This window comes from Nothobranchius furzeri, chromosome 17 (genome assembly GCF_043380555.1).
Source record: "Nothobranchius furzeri strain GRZ-AD chromosome 17, NfurGRZ-RIMD1, whole genome shotgun sequence".
NCBI classification, from domain to species: Eukaryota; Metazoa; Chordata; class Actinopteri; order Cyprinodontiformes; family Nothobranchiidae; genus Nothobranchius; species Nothobranchius furzeri.
Window position 1 is genome coordinate 39761722 of NC_091757.1, and position 27683 is coordinate 39789404.

At 42.5% G+C, this 27683-nt stretch overlaps 2 protein-coding genes across 3 annotated transcripts in view; both read left to right on the forward strand.

Annotated features, from left to right (window-relative positions):
* The first annotated feature begins 15 nt into the window (after positions 1-15).
* On the forward strand, positions 16-15948 carry LOC107393727 (glycerol-3-phosphate acyltransferase 4). The gene is made up of 12 exons (XM_015972290.3): positions 16-405; positions 2031-2100; positions 2179-2479; positions 3683-3757; positions 3840-3929; positions 9087-9180; positions 9304-9419; positions 9569-9624; positions 9709-9794; positions 9892-10020; positions 14797-14876; positions 15464-15948. Exons 1-12 carry the CDS (start codon positions 238-240, stop codon positions 15570-15572), a joined length of 1374 nt encoding a protein of 457 aa, XP_015827776.1. The 5' UTR covers positions 16-237; the 3' UTR covers positions 15573-15948.
* A 2243-nt stretch (positions 15949-18191) lies between these two features.
* Positions 18192-27683, forward strand: part of inpp5l (inositol polyphosphate-5-phosphatase L) — a 28016-nt gene continuing 18524 nt past the window's right edge. The window contains exon 1 of one of the 2 annotated variants that reach the window (XM_015972291.3): positions 18192-18415. In XM_015972291.3, the coding sequence (XP_015827777.3) occupies positions 18356-18415 (60 nt within the window). In that variant the 5' untranslated portion in view covers positions 18192-18355. The remainder of the gene's footprint in view (positions 18416-27683) is intronic. The other variant, XM_070546027.1, reaches the window with a different exon arrangement.

Here is a 27683-nt window from a genome sequence, read left to right on the forward strand (position 1 = left end):
AGTCTACCAGTTCTGCCCTAAGGACAATGTCAGGCTGCTCTGCAGTTTTTTGTTGATTCTGCACAAAGTGTGGAGAGAAACACTTATTTTCCGGTCATGTCAACGAAGACCTTTAAGTGACAAACCCAGAGGCCACTTGGGGCCAGGAAGTGGAGAGCTGGAGTTCCTCAAGCATCAGCTCAGCCCTGCAACTTCCATTTATTAAACAACTAAAAAGAGTTTCCTTCTTTGCTTACAATGGAGCTCTTTTTTAACCCTTTTGATAACTTGCTTTGCATCCTGCTGGGCATCTCTTTCACCGTGTGGTTCACCTTGCTGCTGGTCTTCATTATCGTCCCAGCTATTTTCGGGGTGTCGTTTGGAATCCGGCGTCTTTACATGAAAACGTTGTTAAAGATTTTTGAGGTAAGTTTCCTGTTACTCAGTGATGCGTTTTTTAAACTTGAGTGTGTGTCGTTGCATCGTTCTGTTTGCTGCACCATTTGTAAATTTGATACATTGGATAAAGTTATGGGAATAATTTCTGTTAGACACACAGCTCAGGGCAGTTGTTAGGCGGTGGCTTCATGTTTGTTTTGTGTCCAACCAATGGCTGGCAGATCAACATCACGCCTACAGGGTATTCTTCCCCTGTAGTGTAACAAATGTTTGTTGCAAACCCCACGATTAACTGTCAGTTGTAATGCAGCTTTATGTTTTGCAGATTTTACATTAAAAAAAAAAGTAAATTTGAACTAACAAATGTACTAGCGTCTTTGATCTGGTGTAACATCACCAGTACAGCAATCATCACTTTCCATCATGTGCCCCAGAGAGAAGAGCTTGTGCCAGAAATAAATGAACCAGTGGGACATGTGAGATATGTTCTCAGCTTCTTATTCCAGTTGCTGTTCAAAGATGTTGAGATGAAAGGTCAAAGGACAGATGCAGTGCAAAGTGTGCTGAAGTTGTGTTTGCATGATTTTACACATAACACAAACCTCTGCAACACAAGTAATCCAACAACACAAGAGCTGCTTTATTGAATTGGCTGTTGCACAAAACCTGTTTTGCAGATGATTCAGAAATGTATTAGTGCTGTTTTAGACACTTTCAAAGGAGTTACTTTATTTTTTCTAGTGTATCTGCTGCAGCCACAGGTTCATATTATTCCTTCTTTTCCTAGAAAGAACTGAGTATTGGTCTGTGCTCACTAAGAACTCTTATCAGCTGCAGCTGCGTTTGAAAAGGGTGACTCAGTTAAATGTCTTGTCACAACACATTTTAAATACAGCTGTAGCATTGAGCAATATGAATGCTGTTTGAATAGCATCGAGAAAAACAGTTATGCTCAGCAAAAATGTAGAATCTCGATTTTAAGCAATAAATGGGTCAAAGAATGCTTTTAAAGTAAATTGTTGTGGCTAAAATGAGGCTTATCACCTTAAACCCCATGTAAAAGTAGCTTTATGAATGATTATTCTGTTGGCTAATATGTAGCTGACATTCCAAACACTCCTATCTAGCATTACTGGACTTGGACACACAAGCACTCAGCCTCCACACAACGTGGAATAGTTTTTTACTATCTTTGACTGATGTCGGCACACTTTAAGTTCGATGGTGTCTGCGTGTTTGCTAAATAAAACTCATCCTGCACGTTCCATTCCGTATCTCACTTGCTTTCCAGTGAGGCGAACACCGTGTACTCCAGCAGGTCTGCAAGTTTTATTGTTGATTATGTTTCAACATGCAAAGTGTGCAGAACAGACACGTCTTTCCATTTCCGCGAATCTGTGGGTGAATGTTTCACACTTGTAGGTAAACGCATTTTAAAACTACAAATATAATCACGGTAGTTTGACCTCAGTTTGTCCAAGCCCTCATCATGATGGAAATATGAAAGTTACGGCAAAAGCTGAAATAAAATAAAATTTCCAGCATGTTCAGGGCAGAATTTGACCAGTTTAAGGATCTTTACGGTTTAAAAACACACAGATTTAATGTCAACAGTGGGTTATGTTTGACTTCCTTCTGTGTTTTCTCTTCAGTGGGCCACACTTAGGATAGAGAGAGGAGCCAAAGAAAAGAATCACCACCTGTACAAACCCTACTCAAATGGTAAAATAACCACCTGTTCTCATAAGGTGTGTTGTTTATTGGTGGAAATTAACGTCTTGTCCGTCGGTACCGCTGCAGCTATCATCGCCAGGGAGCCCACCTCCTTGGAAGAGGAGATCAAGGAGATCCGGCGGAGTGGTAGCAATAAAGATCTGGACTCTGCATCCGAATTTGAGATGTCGGATATCTTTTATTTTGCTCGGCGAGGAGTGGAAAGCATCATGGATGATGAGGTGACTAAGCGGTTTTCTGCTGAAGAGTTGGAGTCCTGGAATCTGCTGACCCGCAGCAACAACAACTTTACCTACATCAGCCTGAGGTTGACCGTCCTGTGGGGGCTGGGCCTCCTGATCCGCTACGGCTTCCTGCTGCCACTCAGGTACGAACCTTCTGATCTTACAGAGACTGGCTTTCCCAGATGTAAGGAAAGTGAAGGATCTTCCCCTTTAAACTTGTTGGTAGCCAAAGTCTAACCCAGGGGTTGGAAAGAAAATTTACATTTTCATGGCTGATTTTGGATTTTGATCCCTACAAACAGATTCAGAGGATTCATCAGATTCTCTAAACGCCAAAATAATGTTTAAACCAACTCTATCTGCAGACATCCTGTCACGTGAATCTGTGTCGGCTCAGCAACGTTTTCCATAACCACCATCATTAAACACCTGGTTCACAAATGAAAGTTAAAACTGGTTTTAATGAAAACTGTTTAGAAGTGTTGATGATTTAACTTTGACACAAGCACAGAGGAGAACGTCTTTATGTGGCGATGGTGGCACAGGAGTTAAGTACTCACCCCGTAATCAGAAGGTTGCAGGTATCGAGCCCCACTCAGTTTGTCACTGTTGTTGTGTCCTTGGGCAAGACACTTAACCCCCCTTGCATGCTGGTGGTGGTCGGAGGGACCGGTGGCACCAGTGCGTGGCAGACTCGCCTCTGTCAGTGCGCCCCAGGGCAGCTGTGGCTACATTGTAGCCCATCCCCACCAGTGTGTGAATGTGTGAATGACTGATTGTGTTGTAAAGTGCCTTGCGGGGTTCCTGGACTCTAGAAGGTGCTACACAGGCCCTTTACCATCTTTTATGTTTCCACATACTGTAGATTGAAGGGAGTTCTGAATGTTTACTCAAAGTAAATAAGAGATCAGGCTAATCCTATAGACATAGACAATGACTCAGTCCTGAGCAAGGTTGGCTCTTTTCCAGTCCCCGGTGAGGAGACAAGTCAGGCCAGCGCAGCACAGACGGATGTCGTCTAGTCCCTAACCCCGTCCAGTTTAACCTGTGCTTTGTCTACCCCTTGCATGAAACCGTCCGTCCCCTTTCTTGTGTTTTCCTAATCCTCTCTGACTTTAATCATCACCTTGTCCAACCCTGGATGACGAGTTCATCCAGATTAAGTCGACCTGTTAGCCATTGTTAGTGCTGCAGGCTATGTGGTTTATTACAGTGGTTTAGACAACAGAAGGGCATGAAACAACTCTCCCGGACAACACACGTTTATAGGTTTACTTCTTTACCATAAAGAGTTTCATTATTAATGTTTTCCTGTATAAAATCCTTTGCTGCTGTCTGTGCACCAGGGTTACGCTAGCCTTCACTGGTGTCGGCCTCCTCGTCTTCCTCACTTCTGTAATCGGGCTTCTCCCAAACGGAAGGTGAGATTAATTATTATAAATTTAATATAATTAACTTAAACCTGTGGTGATGAGCATGCTGTTGTATCTGCTTTCATTACAGGATGAAGAATTTCCTGAGTGAGAAAGTGCACCTGATGTGCTACAGAATATGTGTCAGAGCTCTGACTGCCATCATAACTTACCATGACAGGTAAAGGACCCACACTGGTGTCCCTGATTGGACCCCGGGCTTCTGAAAATCTGCATACATAAAACCTCACATTTAGATGATAATGTGTATTAATCTTGTAATCTCCAGAATGAAGGCTGGTTTTCTCTTAACTACTTCTGATTCTGCTTTTGATGCAGGTTTTATGCATAACTTTATCTCTCAAGTTTTCGGTGGGAATATTATTTTAGGGTTACATATTTTCCTGTCTACTTTGATAAGAAATAACATGCAGTATCAAGGGTTCCAACTAGTGACAACTAGTTCTGTAGCAACTAGGAAGCCATCTAAACTAAATCCTGCAGGCTTCAGGCATCGGGGTTTGTGCTGCTGTGTGGTTCCACAGCAGAAAAACAAGCATTCCAACATCATCAGAGCTAACTGTCCTCCTACTTTAACATGTTCTACTTGTACTTTGTCCAGGTTAAGAACATTCAGTACTTGGTGTGTACACTAGAAACTCCCGCTCAAACCTGTTGAGTACAGTATAGGGATGAGCGAGTACACCACTATCTGTATCTGTATCTGTTCAACCAACTAAATTATCTGTATCTGTATCTGTACTCGGAATGGGCGTGGCATAACCCGGAAGTAGGTGTGGTTTACATCAATATATTATTTTAAGTCTGAAATTGATATGGACTGATCAGAAGTTGCTATGTGTATTGTTTATTTGAAAACTATTTACAGAGCAGCCTCAGAATTTAGATTAAATATTTTTGATCACAATAGTAAAGGAACTATTACAGAACAAGTGTTTCAATAAAATCAGAACATGAATATTTAAGTGCATGGATTAATACATCTGAACTCATGCAGTAGGAACTAGGAAATATGAAATACTAGAACCAGACACAACTTTATATATATTTTTTTAATTTTAATTTGATTAAACTGATTTTTTTCTTAATGTTCTTGGCATTTTCCCACACAAAGTTAAACAAAACAATGTTGATTAAGGTGTGTGTGTGTGAGAGAGAGATAGAGAGGGAGAGAGAGGGAGTTAAAAAAAAATAAAAAACCCGACCGGAGCGAAGGTAGTGACACAGCACGTCAGCTCTGTCTCGTCAAATGCACCACGTAAGTTACGAAAAAAGTAACTTTAAATATTCAACCGAAAAAGAGGCGAGCTGAAGAAAACCTAGGGAAAACTGAAGAAACGTGAGCAACAGTGAAGCAATCACAGCGAGATCCGTTACTGTCTGTGTGTGTGCGTGGATGAGCCGGACGGACTGCGCTCCCGGCCGGCTAGAGAGTTTTGTGTGTAGGGAGGGCCGGGCGCTCTATTTGACTGGCCAATCAAAGAGCATGAAGACAGTCAGTTACCCAATGAGGATTTTCCTTCAGCACGATTACAGATATTAACAGCTTTACTCGTTTCATGCTCGTATTCGTCAAAAATGCTTTATCCGTACCGGATACTCATCTGAAACGAGTACCCGGCTCATCCCTAGTACAGTACACCACTGATTTTATTATCCACCTCTGGTTTACCCATGAATGAATGAGTATTAATATCTTTATTGTCACTGAAACATGATTGACATAAATAGATGCAGCCCCTATGGCATTAAGCGATGTAAACAGGAACAAAGGACATAACTATAAGAGGGATGTACACATAGTCCATGTGAAAAGGTACAATTCAGGTCAATACAGGCTGAACTGATTTAAAAAAAATTGGAATTTGGGAGAAAAAAATATCAAATTTTGCCTTTTTAAACAACAAACATCACATGACATTTTAAATTCATCCTGAGATAGAGATTTAAAAATGGAATATCGGTGACTTAGTTTTAATGTCAACAAGTTCCTCTATATCATCATTATTTGTTTCTTGTACAAAAACTATAACGTCACACAATTTATGGCAGGCAGGGATTCAGACACCACAGTGCTGCTGTTAGCAAGCAGACTAAATTACACAAAGGTAACGTGTCTCCTCAGGAAAGCAAAAATGTCTTCAGCATGGTGGTGTTTTAAACCGGACAGCGAAGGCAGAGCAACAGACACTTGTAATGTGTGCTTACTGAGCATTCTACATGCTGGAAAATACACAGCACCATGATTCGCTGCCTTCAAACAGGCTACTTCCACTTTTGTTTTTTCTCTTCAGGCATCAACAAAGCAAATCACCTGTCTCCGTTCATTCCCAGATTGACATTAACAGTCCCAGTTCACAGCAAACTAAGACAAAAACGTGAAGCCAGTCGAACAGAGAAAGGTACGCTAATAAACAAAGAAATTGCCAACAGACTGCAAAGTATCTGGGTTTCTTAAAGAGCAAGTCAATCCCCTACCAGAGTTACGCCTGGAACACACCAGACGAGGAAGTGGGACGATGCACAGTGAAGCATTGTAAACATTGCAGTAGTACACAAATTAAAGTATTTTGAATTTAAGACACTGATGGAGACCTCAGATGTTATCGCATCATTTGGCTGCACTTATGTTTCTATTTGTCAGGTTAGACATTTCACTAGATCAGCTTCAACACATTTTTCTATCTAAATAAATACATTGCCGGGCCATAAAAAAAAGTTGCCACCAAATAAAAAGGTCACACACTCTAATATTTTGTTGGAACCCCTTTAGCTTTGGTTACAGCACACATTTGGTGTGGCATTGTTTTGCATTAATGTTTCACCAAGATCTTGCATTGATGATGTTAGAGTCTGACTGCTGCACAAAGCCTTCTCCAGCACATCTCAAAGATTCTCTATGGATTTGAGTTCTGGACTCGTGTGAAAATGATGTCTCATGCTCCCTGAACCACTCTTTCACTATCTGAGCCCAATGCACTCTGGCATTGTCATTTTGGACAACTGGGGAAGATTGAACAACCTGGGGCCTCATTTATCAAGCTTGCTTACGCACAAAACGGGGTCGGAAAACTGCATAAGCAACTTTCCACACAAACTTTGGGATTTATGAAAGAAAACTTAGAGGGAAAATGTGCGCAACTTTAAGTTGACTAAGGACCTTGCTTACGCACATTTTGGACATGGAGAGCACCTGCAGTGCTGCTGCTGAGAAGGATACAATTATGAAATCCTGCAGCATTATCACTTGTACTGCTTCATTTTCACACAGAACAAGACACACACACACACACACACACACACACACACACACACACACCCTGAAGCACAGAATACGGAGTGCAGAAAATCAGGAGGGGGACAGATTGAGACAGAATGTCATGCGCCTGTGACAGTGTGAGTGTCCTCTTACTGTGACCTGATTGATCATGCGCCCTGGCTACTTGGACAAGGATGATCTCTGTTTGGCTGACTGATTAGCGTGCGTGACTTTCACCTGGGAGTCTGGGGATCGAATCCTGATCAGATCATTTTTTTATATCCGCCACAGATCTCTTTGAAGAATTCACAACATTGACGGCTTCAGCAACGCTGTGCCACTCCGTGGATTTTGTCTTATTTGTTTTGCAAAAGCACTTCCTTTCATTTCTCCACCTCACCCACTAGTACCTCAATTTCTACTTGTGAAATAGCGCTTCCTTGATCTGTGGTCGTGCTCGAAATGCTGCAAAAAGCCGGCTTATGTATATGCATGAGATCCACAAGGCACTTTGCATTGACTATTTATGGCAGTAAGTAGGCGTGGTGAGGGCGGGATGTGACTAAAAAGCAGCTGAGAACATTTGTAGATAGTTTCTGATTCATGAAGCGGAGACTGTGTGCAGGCTGTGCGTACTCCATGTTTAATAGATCACAAACCTACTTGGCATAAGTACTTTTTTTTTGCTGAGATTAAGTACGGTTTTAGTAAGGATTGTACGCAATGTTTGATAAATGAGACCCCTGTTCTTTTAGTATATTCAGATAGTCAGCTGACCTCATTATTGGAGCACATCCTGTTGCTGAACCTAGACCTGACCAACTGCAGCAACCCCAGATCATAGCACTGCCCCCACAGGTTTGTACAATAGGCACTAGGCATGATGGGTGCATCACTTCATCTGGCTTTCTTCTTCCCTGATGCACCATCACTCTGGAACAGGGTCCATCTACACTCATCAGACCAGTTTTTAATAAAGCGTTGGACAGTTCTTAACTCAGTTTTAGCCGTTTCTTCAATCTCCTTAGGTGTTTTCTCTGCTTGATGCCAATGATCTGACCCTTTTCAGACTAACATCTTTTCCACCACCAGATGTAGATGTGTCTTTCCACATGCTTGTTTAAGAAATGAGAAGCAACTCATTGCACCAGTTGGAGTTAAATAGCATTTTTCCAGCTGAAAGATAATCATCCAATGCTGTGACTTCTTTCTTTTTTTTTTTTTTTTTTTGGACAGGCAGTGTAGGTTATTTTTTTATTTTCAAACTTGATGCCCCTGCTACTCTGATGGGAGTACAGGGGTCGCACATCTTATTTCATATTGATGTTAGAGGGGCTGCTTATAAAAGCACCGCTGTGTTTAATGTGATATTTACAATGACTTTGTAAATGAGGAAAAGGTAGTGTTTAAATTACAAATGTGGAAACCCAAGAGGAACACGCAACGAGAGGCAGCTGTTATCTAGACGGTGGTGCACCTAACAGGATGTGGAGGAGGAAGCGTAGGCTTCAGCTACTCGGCTCATGAAGTTTAGTTTTAATAGCTGCTCGGCTTTAGCTTGAGCTCTGCAGGCTCAGTGTTTACATATGAAAATAAAATGTCAGAAGTGACTGATGGAGCTCCAGCGATGAGACAAAGTGCTGTACGTTTTCCTGTGGGGTTTCAGATTAGCCACCATTTAGGCTTGGTCTGTTCAGTGTGTTCCTTTCCAGTGTGAGGCTAAAAATAATCAGCTGACTCAGAAAATGTTGCTCTCTCTTTCTGACTGTAACTTTATCTCTGGAACGTAAACTGAGTGCATGTAGGTTATGCTCGTTTAGGTCAGAGCTTTTATCAGACATCGGGCCTTTGTTTGGCTTCTGAAGAGGGAAGTGGCCGTGGCGTGAACCAGATCTGACTCTGTTACAACAGGCTTCGTACTGGCTTCCTGGTTCTATTCCACATCATATTTTCACACACCTGTATACACAGCACCACCTTGTTTACCATTCATATCATCCATAAAAAGCTTTTGTAATGCACATAACTGTTTTTTTCTTTTTCTTTATGCTGTCACAGTGAGAATAAACCCAAGAATGGAGGCATCTGTGTGGCTAACCATACCTCACCCATTGATGTCATCATCCTGGCCAGTGACGGCTGCTATGCCATGGTAATTGTAATGCATTTGAGCTGGAAGCAACAAAGAAAAATATATCACTACTGTTTGTTTTTTATTGCAGCTGACATTTGATGTTACTCTTGTTCTATTAATATGTTCTATTTGTGTTGCTAGGTTGGGCAAATTCATGGTGGCTTAATGGGAGTCATTCAGCGTTCCATGGTCAAAGCATGTCCACATGTTTGGTTTGAACGCTCAGAAGTCAAAGACAGACACCTAGTGGCCAAAAGGTAGCATTTCACTTACTGGTTTTCTACTTTCCTCCAGTTTATCATCTTATATGCTTTTGACATTGAGTAAAAATGCAAGAAAAGGGAAACTTTAATGAAATGTTACTGTCTTCAGATTTGTTTTGTAAGGAGCTTTTCTGTTGCTGCAGATTGAGTGACCATGTACAAGACAAATCTAAACTGCCTATTCTCATTTTCCCAGAAGGTAGGCATGTTCACTAAATAACATAGATAATAGTTGTGTTTAATAAGTGTTAATTTCTTATTTTAATCTGTCTCAAATCCTCAGGTACCTGCATAAACAACACATCAGTTATGATGTTTAAGAAGGGCAGTTTTGAGATTGGTGCTACAGTCTACCCTGTGGCTATTAAGGTATTATTTCTGGTTTTATCTGTAATTTAGCAACAATGATGTTTTTACCTGTCCTGTGCACATGTGTTTATAAACTCCTTTAATGTGTTTCCCACAGTATGACCCGAGATTTGGAGACGCGTTTTGGAATAGTAGCAAGTTTGGAATGGTCAGCTACCTTTTACGTATGATGAGCAGCTGGGCCATCGTCTGCAGCGTGTGGTACCTTCCTCCCATGTCTAGAGAGGTCAGACCGCATCTGATTTGTGCTTAATCTGTTCTGTATGTTATGTTGCTGTTTGCATCCATGACTTTATCCTTATTGTAGAAGTGGGCCCTTTGTTTTCATATCACGATTAATGAAAAATCATATTGGTTTTACAGGTTTTTTTCCATACTAGATAGTTCTTACCCCCATTATTTTCCAATGTTTTTGTTTGCTTTCCCAAATCAAGCCTGTTTCATTCTGTAATAAATTCTGAAAGTTCAGATTTTCCTAAACAAAGCAAACAAACAGGTCACTATTAATTAGCCTGTTGAAAAAAAGCACTTTCTTGGAATCAAAATGTGTTATTAAAATTCCCAGACATCATATGTTAATTTCACATGTCAAACGGGATCTAAAAATAACTTTTATTGGCCAATAGACTCACATTCAATTTTTGGCATTAGGGGACCCATGGACTGGAAGTAGATGGGCATGACTTAACCTCCCTATTTACACGAAATTTCTGTGTGAAACAGCGCGTAGTTAACACATTAACCATGTGTTGTTTGCACATTTTCACAGCATTGTTTTCTTGTTATTTCCATGTTAGCTGGTTAAATTTACATACATTTCTCGCTCAAAGTGTATGTTGTTGCATTGTTTGTGCAATAGGCGCAAGAAATGTTGCATGTTTTTGGACCAACTGGCGTTCTATATATCCATCCATCCATCCATTTTCATCCGCTTATCCGGAGTCGGGGCAGTAGCCTAAGTCGAGAGGCCCAGACTTCCCTCTCCCCAGCTACTTGGGCCATCTCCTCTAGGGGAATCCAAAGGCGTTCCATGCCAGGTGAGAGACATAGTCCCTCCAACGTGTCCTGGGTCTACCTTTAGGCCTCCTCCCAGTTGGATGTGCCCGGAAAACCTCACCAGGGAGGCGTCCAGGAGGCATCCTAACCAGATGCCTGAGCCACCTCAACTGGCTCCTCTTGATGTGGAGGAGCAGCGGGTCTACTCCAAGCCCCTCCGGGATGACAGAGTGTCTCACTCTATCTCTAAGGAAGAGCCCAGCCACTCTTCGGAGAAAACTCATTTCAGCCGCCTATATCCACAATCTCATTCTTTCGGTCACTACCCAAAGCCCATGACCATAGGTGAGGGTAGGAACGTAGATCGACCAGTAAATCGAGAGCTTCGCCTTCTGACTCAGCTTTCTCTTCACCACGACAGACCGGTACAACGCCCGCATCACTGCAGATGCAGCACCTATCCGCCTATCAATCTCACGCTCCAGTTTTCCCTCACTCGTGAACAAGACCCCGAGATACTTAAACTCCTCCACTTGGGGCAGGACCTCATCCCTGACCCGGAGAAGGCATTCTACCCTTTTCCGAATCAAGACCATGGTCTCAGCTTTAGAGGAGCTGATTCTCATCCCAGCTGCTTCACAATCGGCTGCGAACCGCTCCAGCGAAAGCTGAAGATCACATTCTGATGATGCCAACAGGACCACATCATCTGCAAAAAGCAGAGACCTGATCCTCAGGCCACCAAAACGGATGCCCTCCACACCTTGGCTGCACCTAGAAATCCTGTCCATAAAGGTTATGAACAGAATCAGTGACAAAGGGCAGCCATGGCGGAGTCCAACTCTCACTGGTAACAAGCCCGACTTACTGCCGACAATGCGGACCAAGCTCTGACATCGGTCATACAGGGACCTAACAGCCCGTGTCAGAGGGCCTGGTACCCCATACTCCAGGAGTACCCCCCACAGGGCCCCCGAGGGACGCGATCAAATGCCTTTTCGAAATCCACAAAACACATGTTGACTGGATGAGCAAATTCCCACGCACCCTCCAGGATGCCCCCTAAGGGTATAGAGCTGGTCCAGTGTTCCACGGCCAGGATGAAAACCACATTTCTTCTCCTGAATCTGAGGTTCGACAATCCGATGGACCCTCCTCTCCAGAACCCCTGAATAGACCTTACCAGGAAGGCTCACGAGTGTGATCCACCTGTAGTTGGAACACACCCTGCGCGGTCCCCCTTTTTAAATAAGGGAACCACCACCCTGGTCTGCCAGTCCAGTGGGACTGCCCCGGATGTCCACACAATATTGCAGAGCCGTGTCAGCCAACACAGCCCCACAACATCCAGAGCCTTAAGGAACTCCGGGCAGATCTCATCCACCCCTGGAGCCTTGCCACAGAGGAGCTTTTTAACCACCTCAGTGACCTCAGCACCAGAGATTTGAGAGGCCAACCCAAAGTCCCCAGACTCTGCTTCCTCACTGAAAGACGTGTCTGTGGGATTGAGGAGGTCTTCGAAGTATTCTGCCCACCGATCCACAACGTCCTGAGTAGAGGTCAGCAGCACACCGTCCGCTCTATAGACAGTGTTGGTAGCGCACTGCTTTCCCCCCCGAGGCGCCGGATGGTGGACCAGAATCTCCTCAAAGCCGTAGGGAAGTCTTGCTCCATGGTCTCACCGAACTCCTCCCATGCCCGGGTTTTTGCCTCGGCGACCACCCAAGCCGCATTCCGCTTGGACTGCTGGTACCCATCAGCTGCCTCTGGAGTCCCACAGGCCAAAAAGACCTGATAGGACTCTTTCTTCAGCTTGACAACATCCCTAACCGCCGGTGTCCACCAGCGGGTTCGGGGGTTGCCATCACGACAGGCACCAACGATCCTGCGACCACAGATCCGGTCGGCCGCCTCAACAATGGAGGCACGGAACAGGGTCCATTCAGACTCAATGTCCCCCGCCTCCACGGAACGTTTTGGAAGTTCTGTCGGAGGCGGGAATTGAAGCTCCTGACAGGAGACTCTGCCAGACATTCCCAGAAGACCCTCGCGATACGTTTGGGCCTGCCTGGTCTCAGGGGTTCAAAACCTGTATAGACTTTTTATTTAAACCGGTAGTTTTTCCGGAAAGCAGTCGAAATCTCAGAGATTTCTGAAAAAAACACCTGACCAACCAGTGGTCAGATGTGGAAGAGATGGCATCCACACAGAAATACAAATAAGGAGCAAGCACAAGAAATAAAAAGTCAAAACCAGAGGAGGAGTGTATTGTTGGAACAAAAAGAAAAACTTTGTGGGCATAAACATCCCAGCTGCTGTTCATAAGACAGAAGAAAGAATAATTGTGTCTGGACGTGGACTGATAATGAAAATTTACAGCAGCCCTCATTATCATTCGTTAAATTCAATTCAGTTTATTTATGAAGTGCTGTTTGTTTTCTACTCTTAGTCATCAATGTTATCTGTAGTTCATGGTACCAGTTTTTACTGTCTTAGTTTTAGTCTCCTGACACCTTCAGCTTAATCTTTGTTTTCACTTACTTAGTCATTCCTGTCTGACCACATTTAGTTCTCTTCAAAATGTTTTATTGATGTTATGTTAGTCTTCTAATTTTAGTATATGTAATTCCATTGTTCATCTTTGTGTTTCTGTTCTTATTGCTGTAAAGCACATTGATATGCCTTTGTGTAGGAAATGTGCTATATAAATATACAATATAACTAAGCTGTCTTGTCTAAATACCGACAAGAGTCGTCTCAAGGCACTTCACAACGTAAACATTCCAATACAGGTCAGTTCATTAAGCCAGTCAGTTAAAAGTTTCCTATATAAGGAACCCAGCAAATTGCATAGAGTCTGTGACTGGTGTCGGAGTCTTTACAGCAATCCTCATACTAAGCAAGCATTTAACGACAGTGGAGAGGAAAACTCCCTTTTAACAGGAAGAAACCTCCAGAGGATCCAAATAAGTAGCCATCCGCCATGACTCGCGACTCATTTAAATGTTTTTTTAGATGCATAAACCTTCATCTCTGTCTTAAATTGTCTTTGGTTCATAGCCTTTCAATCCATGCTATCAATAGTATTAATATTATTGGTGTATATATAAATAATATGTAGGAAAACATCCATACATATTGGCCTAAGTCTATTTAGAGAGAGAGGATTTCATATTGTAACATATCATTAATTCGTATCTACATTAGTTTCATTGTGTTATTTTCCATTTAGACCAACATAAATCTTAATCTGCCAGTATGATGGATTTCTGGTTACAGCTGCTTCTGCTGAGCGAAGCTTGTCAACCTGAGAGTAATCTGTAGCACAGGAACACCTGAGTAGCGTGGCTGTCATCAGCTCAGCTCAGAAGTAACACGGCATCAGATGATCTCGTATATGTCTTTGCATTAGGAAAAAGGAGATGTTTGCAAAAGCCTCTTCTATTGTTGAAAGAGGCAGCTCATTTTATACGAAGTTGTAAAGCTCAGTAATCGTCCTTTTGCAATGATGTGTGTGTGTGTGTACACACGGGGGGGCGGGGCATGACGCTTAGCCTGGCGGGTGGCCAAGCAAAGCCTGGCGGGCCGCCAGGCTTATAAAGCGCTGGGGGAAACCCTGCACACACATAAATACTAAATGTTTCTTTTCACCAGCTGTGGTGTTGGGGTGTAGCAGTGAAATCGGTCCCCACTGAAAGTTTCCCTCTGTGAATGTTTTGGACGTTGTCTATGTGATTCACCAGTATAGCACAATCCCTATTCATAACAAGCTCCCTGCAAAGGTTTTATCATTTTGTCTTTAAAAAAGTGAAATTGTCCATTCAGAGTATAGTAACAAAGTTGATATGACAGTAGGTCCAGCATGTGTGCAACTTCTCTCACAGTTCTGTTTTCTGTGACCTGACTTTGAACAAAGATATTATTACTATCAGTGCATTGAATTACCGGTATTTATGACAGCCACTGGTTTGCCAGCTTTATATTCATATCAGTCATCTTCCAACAGGAGGGAGAGGATGCGGTACAGTTTGCTAATCGTGTAAAAGCAGCCATAGCCAGACAAGGTGGACTGGTTGACCTCCTGTGGTAAGTCACCGGTCTCATACAAAGCATCTGGATGATGATTTGTTCATTCTGCAAATTCTTAGTTGTTTTTTTCACTGAAACCTTTATATCTAAGCAGGATTAAAGTTTGTTTATGTAGAACAAAAACTATTTGAGGCTGATTTGGGGTTTCATCCATCCATTTTCTGAACCCGCTTTGTCCATGTGGGGTCGCGGGGTGGGGGGGTGCCTATCTCCAGCGGTCAACGGGCAATCAGACGGGGTACACCCTGGACAGAAAGCCAGTCCATCGCAGGGCAACAGGGCAAATAATCACACACACACACACACACACACCTAAGGGCAATTTAGACAGACCAATTAACCTGACAGTCATGTTTTTGGACTGTGGGAGGAAGCCGGAGTACCTGGAGAGAACCCACGCATGCACAGGGAGAACATGCAAACTCCATGCAGAAAGATCCCAGGCCGGGTAGCGAACCCAGGACCTTCTCACTGCAAGGCAACAGCTCTAACCACTGTGTCACTGCGCAGCCCTGATTTGGGTTTTACATAGTTATATAGCTTCTCATTGGAAGAGGATTGATCTTCGCTCTGCTCTTTTGTAGGGATGGAGGACTGAAGCGAGAAAAGGTAAAAGATACCTTTAAAGAAGAGCAGCAAAAGCTATACAGTAAAATGCTGGTGGGCACCCAGGAAGACCGCAGTCGCTCCTGAACTCTTCATGGAGGTGGACTTACTCAGAGACCAAGCTGGACACCTCTGACCACATGAACAGTCAGCAGGAGTCCTTCTCTACTGGAGCTTCTGGGCTGGATGTTCCTCCTCCTGATGCCAACCTTTGCCATTTGGCTTCTTCAGCCTCAGCCTGGCATGTTGAGATGCATCGCTGTTCTGAGGTCTGCAGCAACCCCACGATGGAAAAGCTCAGTTAAAGCCTTGCTTGCATTAGAAAAGACGATGTGTAACAAAAAGTCTTCCGTGGTGACACCTATTGGTATCTATATCTGACTTCTTTGTTTTATAGTGGAAACTTTCATTTTTAAGACGTGTTTCACACTGTGTTGAAATTACAGACGGGATTACACCAGGAGCAGAGACGTGGTGGTTTGTTTTAAACCTAAACCTGTGGCAAGGCCCTTCTGTATGTGGTAAAAAGCCAGACTTTGTTAAAGTTAAGATATTTTTATGAGCCTTTTCCAGGAGAATCTTCTTTTAGATTTTTCTTTTAAACAAAGGCGTTATAAACATGTCGGAGCTGCTTTGCAAAAAAAGCTCCTGATCTGTTGGCTTCATGTTTTCCATGGATTGTGAACTTCCTCACAGTATGAAGTGGAATTTGTAAAGAGGTTCATATAATTTCTTCATAAATGATTTCATTTATTTATTTTAGCTTTGTGCTTTAAAAGCACATGGCACACAAGTACACGCACGCACGCACACACTATTGTCCCTCACTCTGCTCTTCTGACTGAAACTTAGTTTTAAATGGAGATCAGCTGATTGGTAAACCCCCATTAGCCCCCTATCTGTGTGGTTTCCATATTGCTTCACTTATTTTCAGTGTACTCTAAAAGCTTTTATCTTTATTTCTCCTCATGAAAGACCTTTCTCCTACTTGGCATCCTGTGACGTTCAGCTACAGCGTTTTACTCCAGTCCTTTATTATTCTAGTTTGGTCTCATCAAGGATGGTCATTGGGTGGTGTCAAATCAGTTCGTTTAAATAAATGTTCAAGAAAATGACTTCTTTTTTCTGGTTTACATCTGCTGATTAGAGCTAAATTAGAGGTTGTTGCGTTACTCATCTGGCATTTTGTGTTAATGATCAGGCTTAAAAAGTGTCACTGTGGAAATAACAAAGGAATTTTGGACAAAAATAACCGTTTCAGTGTTAATCAGATGCACTTCTCACACCAAAACTAGCCTTGGCCAGGCTTGTATCACAGAGGAGGCGGTTTGACATCAGAATGTGCTCAGACACACATTCTAGATGACAATTCTGTTACCAGATCTGGATTTTTACTATGAGATTTCCTTAAATGGGATTGTGCTTTATCCAAACGTCTGTTCTGTCCTGACCTTTCTCAGGGAGTTATTTTTTCCCCTGAACAGTTTTTGTTTCCACTCTGCTGTTAGACATGTCAGCGTTCTTTAGCTTCTTTGTTGCAATCGTTTCAAATGGATTTGTTGACATTGATAAATACAGCAAACTGTCCTTGGAGGAGGTCTAAGAAGCTTAAACGCTTGGTTGTAACCCCTGTGGTGGTTTAACAGCATACTAACGGTGCTTCGGAGAGCACCGTTAGTACGTCAGGCACCGTCAGGCAGCCAAAAATCAGCTTGACCCATTTATGTATGTTGGATACAGAAGGATGTTCTTTAGTGGTGACTGGATTTGTCCAGAACTGCTCTGACGGTGAGTTTTTGCACAATCATGGCAGTTTTAGTCACAATAAGACTGTTGATCTAATGTGTTAATCTAAATCATCACCAGTTTAAAAACCAGACACTTCTTTTTCATTCTTACCAATACAATGGAAAGTCCTTGGCTCAAATAATGTCATATTGAAAGAAAACACTGTGATAAACGACTTCCTGTTTTGTGGGTTGCACCGTGACTGAAATTAGTCACAGTGTAGCCAGCCTATAGTATTTTCTGACTAACTTCCTCATCCAGTTGATTTATTTGTAGGGATAGTCGCATATGCTGCTATAGTAAATAAGTCATTTATTCAGTTTATGGCAATTGTAACGTAAACAGAGGTGGGTATCTTAAATGTGATTGATTCTGAAATGGTGTTAACATACAATAAATGGTCCTTACCAGGTGTTTGGAGTAGGCTAAACTGCCAAATAAGTCTCAATACCAAGACATCGTCATGCTCCAGTCAAATTCTTACAAAAAACAGATGTGGCATTATGGAGATGCTGACTTGGTGCCATGTTTATCTTTTTTGTGTATTTATCTAAGTTTGTTGTAGTTATTACGTAGTTAACACGAGGTTAACTTTGAACTCGACACCTTACGTAGACTGCAGCGCTGAATGGGAGGAGCACCGGGGGATCCTAACCCGACACACTCAACTTTGCTCCGGTTATTTGAGCGCTCGTGGAGGCGGCAGCAGCAACAGATGCCCAGCCTAGACTCCCTTGCTCCGTTAAATCCAATTAACCCGGAGAAAAAGGAAAATCCTCGAATGTCGCGCGGGTTCGAGCACGAGCGCGGCTCCGCTGTGCTGTGACGTTCTGCCACGACAACCCGCTATCGACTGAAGAGTCGGAACCACAAGACCCGAGCTGCTGTCACTGAGATGATGTGCGGTGTATTTTGAGCGGCAGATGATAGACGCAGTTTTCGGCTCACTCGGCTAATCCCGTTTAAACTCGCGCTCTCAGTTTTGCTGCAGTTGGCCTGTTCTGCACGCGCGTCACCTGGCAACGCCACGGAGTCCCCCCCCCCCCCCCGGCGGACTTTGTAAAAAGCTGCTGGTTAACAACATGGACCGATTTGCCGATGTGCTTCTGGTCACCGCGAACGTGGGCTCGCTCTTTGATCACGTAAGTAAACCGGTCGAACTACTGGATTAGGTGCGCTGCACCTCTGCTGGATAAGGGAAACAGAAGATAAAGTGTGCTAATTTAGAGGTGTACTAAATTCACCTGCTACCATATAGGTGCTCTCAGTCGCTTGTTACACATCTGTGTCTCACGTTTATCAAGCATTTAATACTTAAATCGGTTGTTTCAGTTAGCGGTACCTGCAGCAGTGCTCTTCCGCGGTCTCTGAAACCATGAAAGTGCAAGGAGCCATCATTACCTGTCTAGGAGTCACGTGACCTCATGCTTGTCAAAATGCCGCGGTGTAGTTCCAAACACAAACAAGGAATTCCCAACATTGGCTTTTCTTTATTATTAAAACGAACCTGATACATTAAACTTATTACATTTACCCACTTTAATTTACTACCATCTTCAGTCGTTAAGTGGACAAACCTCCGCTCGTATGAGTGGCTAAAAATGTTGAAATTATTTTTCCCTTTTTTAAATAAACAACTTCAGCTGCGCTCAATTCTATACAAATTCAATCACTTTGAGGATTTTAACCATTGGAATAACAGCTTGAACACTCCATATTATTTTTGTAATTTATAAAAAAATAAAAATAAAAAAAACACGAAAAAATGTGTTGTTTTCCCCAAAAAAGGTTTTTTGTCAGTCGGGCATGTATACAAACCAGTTTTGGTTATGTGAAGAAATGGAGTAAATATTGATTTCTTATTATTAGTTTCCATTTAGCAACATATTTAAACTGACCTCGTGGTTGTCACTTAAGGGCAAAACACTCCAATTGACTCCCATTCAAACTAGTTTTTGATCCTGCAGCCTCTAAACAATTTATACATATTTTACAGCGTTTTGGTCCTCTAATGATTCAAGTGCATTGTGTTTTTTCATAGTGCTCTGTTAGTCTATTTTCAAAGTGACAATTTTAATTAAAAAATGGGTTTAGAATAATGTTCTGTTAAAAACATGTGTACCATTAAATGGATGATGAATAGGGAAAAACAGCCCAAATGGACTAAAATGTCCCTAAAGATGCCAGAAGGTTAAACTTAAAGAGCAAGTCACCCCCCAAATCTACTTTTTTTCTGATAAACTATATAAATGTGTGTCTAATCGTGCTGCAGACACTTGTAGTCAGTAGTTTTGCACTTTAGTGCATTTTAGTTAAAATTTAAGTTTTCTGCCTAAAACTGTCAGTGTTGTGCCGTTGTCAGGTAAAAACTGCACTGCATTTGAATTTAAATTTGCCATCGCTATTGGCTAAGAGGTAGCTGGTACCATATGATGTCACAATGTCGTTGTTAGCCTGTGTGTGTATTTGTTAGTGGCTCCGCCCTCTCGGTCTGCTAGGTAACAGCATTTGTTGCCATTTTCAAACAGGAAGTGGAAGCGGAGTAATACTCTGGTAGGGGGTGACTTGCTCTTTAAGGAAGAACTTGTTTGGATTACTTGTCTGTTCATGTTAAAGAGACATCTTGTTATTTGTTCAAATTATGATGAAAGAAAATTTTTTAGTGTAACAACAAAACTCACATCACATGCCAGCAACTGCCCTGAATTCTGTTTAACTAAGAATAAACACTTTTAACAGGTTCATCAATGTCCAAGGTTGGTTTTCTCTGAATGATCACGACCTCTCAACCAACAGCTTTTATTGTTAGCACTTGTTTGTGTTACTCAATTTATAATTTTTAACCAAGCTGATGACGTTTGTATCATAATCGCTATAGTCCCATATTAAAAAAAAGAGGTAATTCATCACTTTTGATTGTTTTGACTTAGAAGGGCTTAGCAGAGCTTTTAAACTCTGCATGCAGGAGGGTTATGGAAAGCTGGCTCGGGACCACATTTCCGTTGAGCAGAGTTGGCTCAAATGAATACACACAAGATCCCAGCATTAGAAATACGTAAACAGACGAATATCCCCTCTCCAGGGGACCCTCTGTTCCGGTAAACAAACACGCTTGGGCATTCATTAGGAACAGGAACTTAAGCACTTGTCAGAATAAATCCTATTGCCACAATACTGGCCAAACTTAGGGCTTGTTGGAGCAGCTCATCAAGTAAAAGCCTAACCCTGGTTTCAACTTTCAGGATACATGATATGTATTATGTAAACATCTGAGATATATATGTAAATATATTAGTATCATCTAAAATATCACTTGTAGATTACGATTATTGCCTGCGGGCAAAACGTGGAGGTCTTGTTTGACGAACCACTCGACTGATTTTATTGAAACTCACAGAAAGGATCAATATATCGACCACTGGTTAAATTTTGGAGTGCGCCTGATTCTGTCCAATTTACAGATGTGGTAAATGCTATAAAAACAATAACCAAATACATTCAGATCACATGAGATCATGCTTATTTTGAATACTGGACTAAAATAACTTTAACTCCATTATTTCTCATGCAAGTTAGGTTGATCCTAAACTCTGCTGTGAAATGACGTGGATCAGATGCATTCCTTCAAAGCCTGCAAGTTCTTTAATCACTGCCCTACATGCTTGGTCTTGCTCTTCTATGCAATGCTCACGTTGAGCCTTTTGTGATGATTCCATCCTTCTAATGTGCAACACTCTCCTGATATTTCACAAGCAAACAATGTAAAATAAATTGTGATTATAAAAACATACCCTACTCTGATCATTTTTTGAATTAAATTTCAGGGACAGGGCTGTTTTTAGAGATTTTTTCCGTGCCATCAAAGCTGAGCTGTCATGCAAATATCATGCAAAGCCATTTCCCTGTCCACACGAAGGCCTCTGTGTAATTAACTCTATTATACTTAAAGGGAGATGACATTATACCTATAATGGAAAGTTCAAAATTATATTTAAAAGATTCACACAAGATGAACTCAACTTTCACAAGTTTACATTTGGGAACCTGGAAATATCATTTACTTCATTATCCTTACAATAAAAAAAAAAGTCCAAAACTGAAGTAGAAGAGCTTGGAAATGTAGAGGTAGATATGTTCATAAAAACAGATGCCTGCTTCTCATATACACTCAACAAAAATATAAACGCAACACCTTTGTTTCTGCTCCGATTTCTCGGATCAGCATCTTGATGTGGCACACCTGTGAGGTGGGATGGATCATCTCAGCAAAGCACAGGTGCTCACTAGAACACATTTAGACTGATTTGTGAACAATGTTTGAGAGAAATGGTAATATTGTGTATCTGGAATGAATTTTAGATCTTTAAGTCCATCTCATGAAAAATCGGAGGAGAAACAAAGGTGTTGCGTTTATATTTTTGTTGAGTGTATGTTTCACTGATCACGCACCTGACAGCTGGTCATGAATTTTAAAAAAGGCCTTCTCAGGTCATTTGCAATAGTTTTAGGTGCAGCTGTACTGCAGAGAATTGATATCCTGGATGTTTGATGTTTCCGGGCAAGTTTAATTTGCTTATAGTTTCGTTCCTCACATTGCTTACGTCCTTGTGGCCTGCTTTTCTGTCAGACAACTAATACACTTTTATAGCTAAAGTTCTCTATTCTTTTTGTCTAATACTGTATGTTGATAATCAATAGATTAATAGATCACCTCGGTTGCCTCTGTCACGCATGAGCCTCTAGGCAGCTACTTTGTAGCTCATCTAAACCAGGGTGTGAATGTGTGTGTGTGTGTGTGTGTGTGTGTGTGTGTGTGTGTGTGTGTGTGTGTGTGTGTGTGTGTGAGAGTGACTGATTGTGTTGTAAACATCAACATACATATGTGGACAATGGGTTTCCATAGGCTCCAATAACACGTTTTTGAGGCCAAATGGGAGATGGCCACCACCGCCATTTTGACCGTGTCACAGGTTCCGTCAAGCCCAGACAATTCCACAAAAAGGAAGAGAGGTGGAGCTGAGGGTGGGGCTGTAAGGCTGGGATCAATTGACGACACACGGTCGAACTAGCTACAAGCTAACCTGAAGCTAACCCAAAGCTAACGCTGAGGTGGGAGCTAAGCTAACGGAGGTAGCAACCTACTGTAGCTACAACCGGAGTTAACTGTGTACAACACCAGAGCTTCTGAGTCAGAGATACGCCGGGCTGACCGCTGGGTAAAACCGGGTGGAACACAGAGGTCTCCCAAGAACTCCACAAGCCGGCAGCCGCACAGCAGACAAGCGCCACTGCGATCTGAGATGCGCAGAGCTGCCGCTGGGGAGAACCGGGTGGATTCCATCCCAGAGCTCCACAAGCCGGCAGCCGCACAGCAGACAAGCGCCGCTGCGATCTGAGATGCGCAGAGCTGCCGCTGGGGAGAACCGGGTGGATTCCATCCCAGAGCTCCACAAGCCGGCAGCCCGCACAGCAGACAGCAGACAGAGATGCACCGAGCTGTGGGGAGGGGAGAACCGGGTGGAAAACATCGGTCTCCCGAGAGCTCCACAAGCCGATAGTCGGAACCCAGCTCCACCAACATGTTATATTTCAACCCATTTTCTAAAGTGCAGCATAATGTTAAATGCACTGGGTTTTACCCTATTTCATTTAAATTTCATGGTTAAACAGTACATGTTAAAATCTAACCTAAAATACATAAATATAATTTTACTTACCGAAAAAAATGAAGTGGAGACTCCTTGGATGCTCTATTAGTGCAATTAATACCACAGCAAGTCATTTTGTCCAACAATTGCACAAAAAATATCCAAAAAAAAAATCCACAAACGGCACAACTAATGGTCTAAGTTGAGAGACTGAAACTGACGGAACAGTTTTCAGGAGAGGCCGAGGCTCAGACTGAGGCCTTTCCCCGGAGCTAGCTCTGTGGTTATGTGGGTCTGATGCTCATTAATTATACAGAATTTTAGGCATTTAATACACTTAAACAGAAGAGTGAGAAAAAAATTCACCCCCCTCAGAGTTGTCATGAGTGTAAACTAGATCATTTAAACCAAAAACATGTTTTGGTACCAGGCTGTAAACATGTTTATTTCTGCTGTGAAATTGGTATTTTTAACATGGGAGTCAATGAGGATTTGCTCCTTTCTGACACTAGCCCCCAGCGGATGAGGGTGGAACTGCAATTTATTTAACTTCCGGGATTGCTTCAATTTTTCACCTGCATTGTGGGGGCTTGGTTGTAAATCACCAGAGGTGTTGTAGAACCCTAGAAGGTGCCTTTTCAAATTCAGATCATTTACCATTAAAATTAGCGCAACACTTATGGCGTCAGATGGGTGCCAAAACCCGTGCATGCGGAATCCAACGTCTTACACGCGAACGTGATTCGCGCGTAGAAGTTAGAACCGCTCGAGTGAAAATATACACCGCTAGAGGTCATTTGTACACTGAGAGGGAGCAAACTGTCTGTGAGTGCACAAGGACGTGCACAAGCGACAAACCTGCGTGCGCGCGTTGGCCAACGAGCACACGGCAGAGGAAAACGTGTGTGCGCGGCAGCCTCACTGCACGCGCGGCAGCCTTTCTGTGCGCTTGGTTTCTGATTCTGCTCGCTCGGCTGTTAGGGGTTTTGGCACTCTGGAGGCATGGCCTGATTGGTAATTTTTTCCCTCTCTTTACCCTTTACCTCATTGGCCCATTGGCTTCCTGTCGGACCAAAATGACGGTAGCCGAACAACAAATCTGATGAATTTCTTAGTAAGTGTTGTCATAGCTCAGCTAGTAGAGCGGAGGACACAGGTTCGAGTCCAGGCAAGGAAAACAGTTAGGATATTATGTTATTTCTTCTTAATTCCGGTGATATTTTTTTACAGTTGTGACCGTTCAACTGTCATTAAACGTCCAAATGTTTGCTGGGCAGTGTTTTAAAAAGTGCCCATAAGCTAGATGGTTTTAACCGTATAAAATTATATTTTTTGTGATACTGGAAAAATACATACTGAAGTAAAACTACTGATTGAAAACTTTATGACTGTGGTTGTACATATATGAGTCACTAATACACCACAAAGGCCCTTAGAGTGGGGGTTAGAGAGAGAGAGAGAGAGAGAGAGAGAGAGAGAGAGAGAGAGAGAGAGAGAGAGAGAGAGAGAGAGAGAGAGAGAGAGAGAGAGAGAGAGAGAGAGAGAGAGAGAGAGAGAGAGAGAGAGAGAGAGAGAGAGAGAGAGAGAGAGAGAGAGAGAGAGAGAGAGAGAGAGAGAGAGAGAGAGAGAGAGAGAGAGAATTTGTATTCTGTCAAAGATGTAATATTACTTCAGCCACTCTTGAGAGGAGTCTCCAGATAAAAATAGACTTGTGGGTGTAGGTCTATTCAAGTTTCAAAAGTTCTTGCCTCATTCATGTATTGTTTATTTTTTCAGCATTTAATTGACAAATTATCCTTTCAAATAATTAATTGATGAGTTACATAATTGTCCATTTAGAATTGTTGAATGGACTGAGTCAATTTTGGTGCACTTCATGTATTTCAGAACATGTTTTTGTATTTTAACGATGCATATAAATATTTTAAATGTTAATTTATTGAAATATTGCACCTTTGGGCATACGTATTTTGTTGTCTTGTTAATTATGAACATCTACATCAACATGTATTCCATTTCTTTAGGTTTGCACCATATGACATCTTGATTCACTTTTTGTGCATGCTTGTGAGCTCTCTACCATCATGGTCAGTGTTTGACAGGCACATAGAGACCCCATATTTACGGGCCATATGCTGCAACTTATCGAGTTTTTTTCTATTTTTTTTCATTACCTCACCCTTGTTTCGACAAAAACGGGACCTTGCTGGATAATAACATCATGGAGCAACTATTTGTTCACAGTACTTGGCTCAGTGAGGCTCTGTATACCAAAGGAGGAGATTCTCAGAAATCTGTCTGCAGATTGTTACAACCCAGTTTGGGAGTGGTGGGTTGTAACAAGAAGGGAGACCAAACAGAGGAGTGAGGGGTTTAACAACTGATGTATGTTACAAAAGTAAGGATTTACTAAAGCAAGTTAATGAACAGAAAATGGCCAGTGAGGACTCTCCACCACACAGGAGAGACCCAGTGAAAGCAGAAAAACTGCAGGCTTTTTAGGCAACACCACACCCTGAGCCCAGGTGCCTCCAAGGCCGCCTAACGAGCTGCCTGCAACTGAAGAAAAAACCCAAACCCAAATGAAAACCCAATGAGACGGTGGGGGCGTCACATGTTCGGGACTACCCAGACGCCAGTAATTCTTGACTGCACTGATCTGAGGTGTCAATGGCCGTCTTCCCCTCTCTTCCAGAGTCATATGTTTTCCTCAAGTTCAACTGCACTCTGAAGAGGCTCATTTGGATTGTGACACATAGGCCAGTGACATTTGTCTCAGCACTGTATGCTGGAACTATCAGCGACCAACAGGTTACCTGGGAATCTGGTGTGTTGAACATGCTGCAACTAGAGATGGTCGTCATGGTAGACAGGGGTTTCTTTATTAATGACATTGTGCCCTGCAAAGTGGACGGGCCATTCCTTTCTGGCAAATCTCAAATGTCTGCATGTGAAGTTATAGAAACAGAAGCCATAGCATGAGAGTGCATGTGGAGCCCTCCATTCATCTGGTCCAAGAGCACAAGCTTTTTGATTGTTATTCCCCTCCTTGCATTTGTAAACAGCTATATGCTGTGGTTTGTCTCCTTACCAACTTTAAAAATAGACCACTAGTGAAGGCCTGGGCAAAGAAGCCTGATGTCTGAGAACCTCAACATATGTACGGCAACCACACTGTATATTTACACACTTTCACAAAGAAACTGCATATCAAGCTTTCATGCAGATGACCTTCAACAGTGCTGCACCCTGCTGAGGGACATCCGAGTAAAAGCTTGAGATGCATAACCTTCACAAAACCTTTGTAGTAAAGTTATTAATTTGTTAATTTTTCAAATAAATGTAAAATTTTAAACCACTCTCTGTGAATCTGAACTTTATTGCGAAATGTAAAGTTAAAATATAATTTTGAAGAACAGAAACGGTTTTGTTACCTGTTGTTGACGCTACGTTTCGCCGACAGCTGCCGGCTTCTTCAGGCTGACGCTGATGGTGGCGTGTCACTTCGTTCTCCATTTATCTGCGGGCAGCAGAGGACGTTGTCGCCCTCTACTGCCCGTTGTCCCCTCTCTGACGATGCAGTCCCATGCTTGGTCCAGCGGGTAAACTCCGTCGTCCCTGTTCATGGTCCCACATCCACGTCTCCTTATCTCGATTGCTTCCTTGATCCATCTTTTGTATTTTTGTTGTTCAGTGGTTATGAACAATGCATAAACGAGACAGGTTAACTATGGTAAACCATTTATTACACCTGAAAGGTTTATAAAATTGTTAATAACGATAATAATAATCATATTATTAATACTGTGAAACACTAATGCCTCAGTGTAACAAACCTTGCCATGCTCTGTTCTACAGTCTTACTCTGCTGCTGAGATCCTTGTCCTCCTGTGTTTCCCTGTTCTGCAGATTGTTATTATTTCAGCCAGAGCAAAATCATACTCTCAATTGTTAAATACAACATATGCATTATGCTATAACTTTGTGGGCAAAATCAAAATAAAAGCAACAGTTCTCACTGGCTCTAGATGATGTTGGGTCAGAAAGGGCATTCTGCAACAGGGACACCACACGTTGAGCAGCTTCCTGCAACCCTCCCTATCATTGTGGGCCCACATGACAAAGTAATATTATCACAAAGGTTTCCCTGCTAAAATTCAAATTAAGGCAAAACTGAAGAGATTTATAAGACAAAACTATATATGCGGAGACAATACGTTACGCTAATGGCAGGAAAAAGGAACAAATTTGTGATAGCACATATAAGACACTTTTGACAACAGCGTTTAAGATAGAACCAAGCTGCTGTGATGAATTTCAGGTTTACTTTACCTCTGAATCCTTTGACATCTTGTTTTCACCTGGCTGAGCTAAAAGGCAGGGAGAAAGGTACGAAATCTGACCAATCAGAGGACAGAGAAGATCGGCCAATGAGGTAGAGGGTAAGGAGTGGGCAAAACTTACCAATCAGAGGAAAGAGAAGATCTGCCACAGGCCACGCCTCCAGAGTGTCAAAACCCCTAACAGCCGAACGAGCAGAATCAGAAACCGAGCGAGCAGAAAGGCTGCCGCGCATGCAGTGAGGCTGCCGCACACTCACATTTTCCTCTGCCGTGTGCTCGTTGGCCAACGCGCGCACACAGGTTTGTCACTTGTGCACATCCTTGTGCGCTCACAGACAGTTTGCTCCCTCTCAGTGTACAAATGACCTCTAGCGGTGTATATTTTCACTCGAGTGGTTCTAACTTCTACACGCGAATCA

What these genes read in the sequence shown, in the direction of transcription:
- LOC107393727 (XM_015972290.3), top strand. Translation starts at nt 238, where the DNA reads ATGGAGCTCTTTTTTAACCCTTTTGATAACTTGCTTTGCATCCTGCTG. An exon ending in GGGCTTCTCCCAAACGGAAG is followed by an intron (nt 3,758 to 3,839) that starts GTGAGATTAATT and finishes CTTTCATTACAG; the next exon opens with GATGAAGAATTTCCTGAGTG. An exon ending in GGACTGGTTGACCTCCTGTG is followed by an intron (nt 14,877 to 15,463) that starts GTAAGTCACCGG and finishes GCTCTTTTGTAG; the next exon opens with GGATGGAGGACTGAAGCGAG.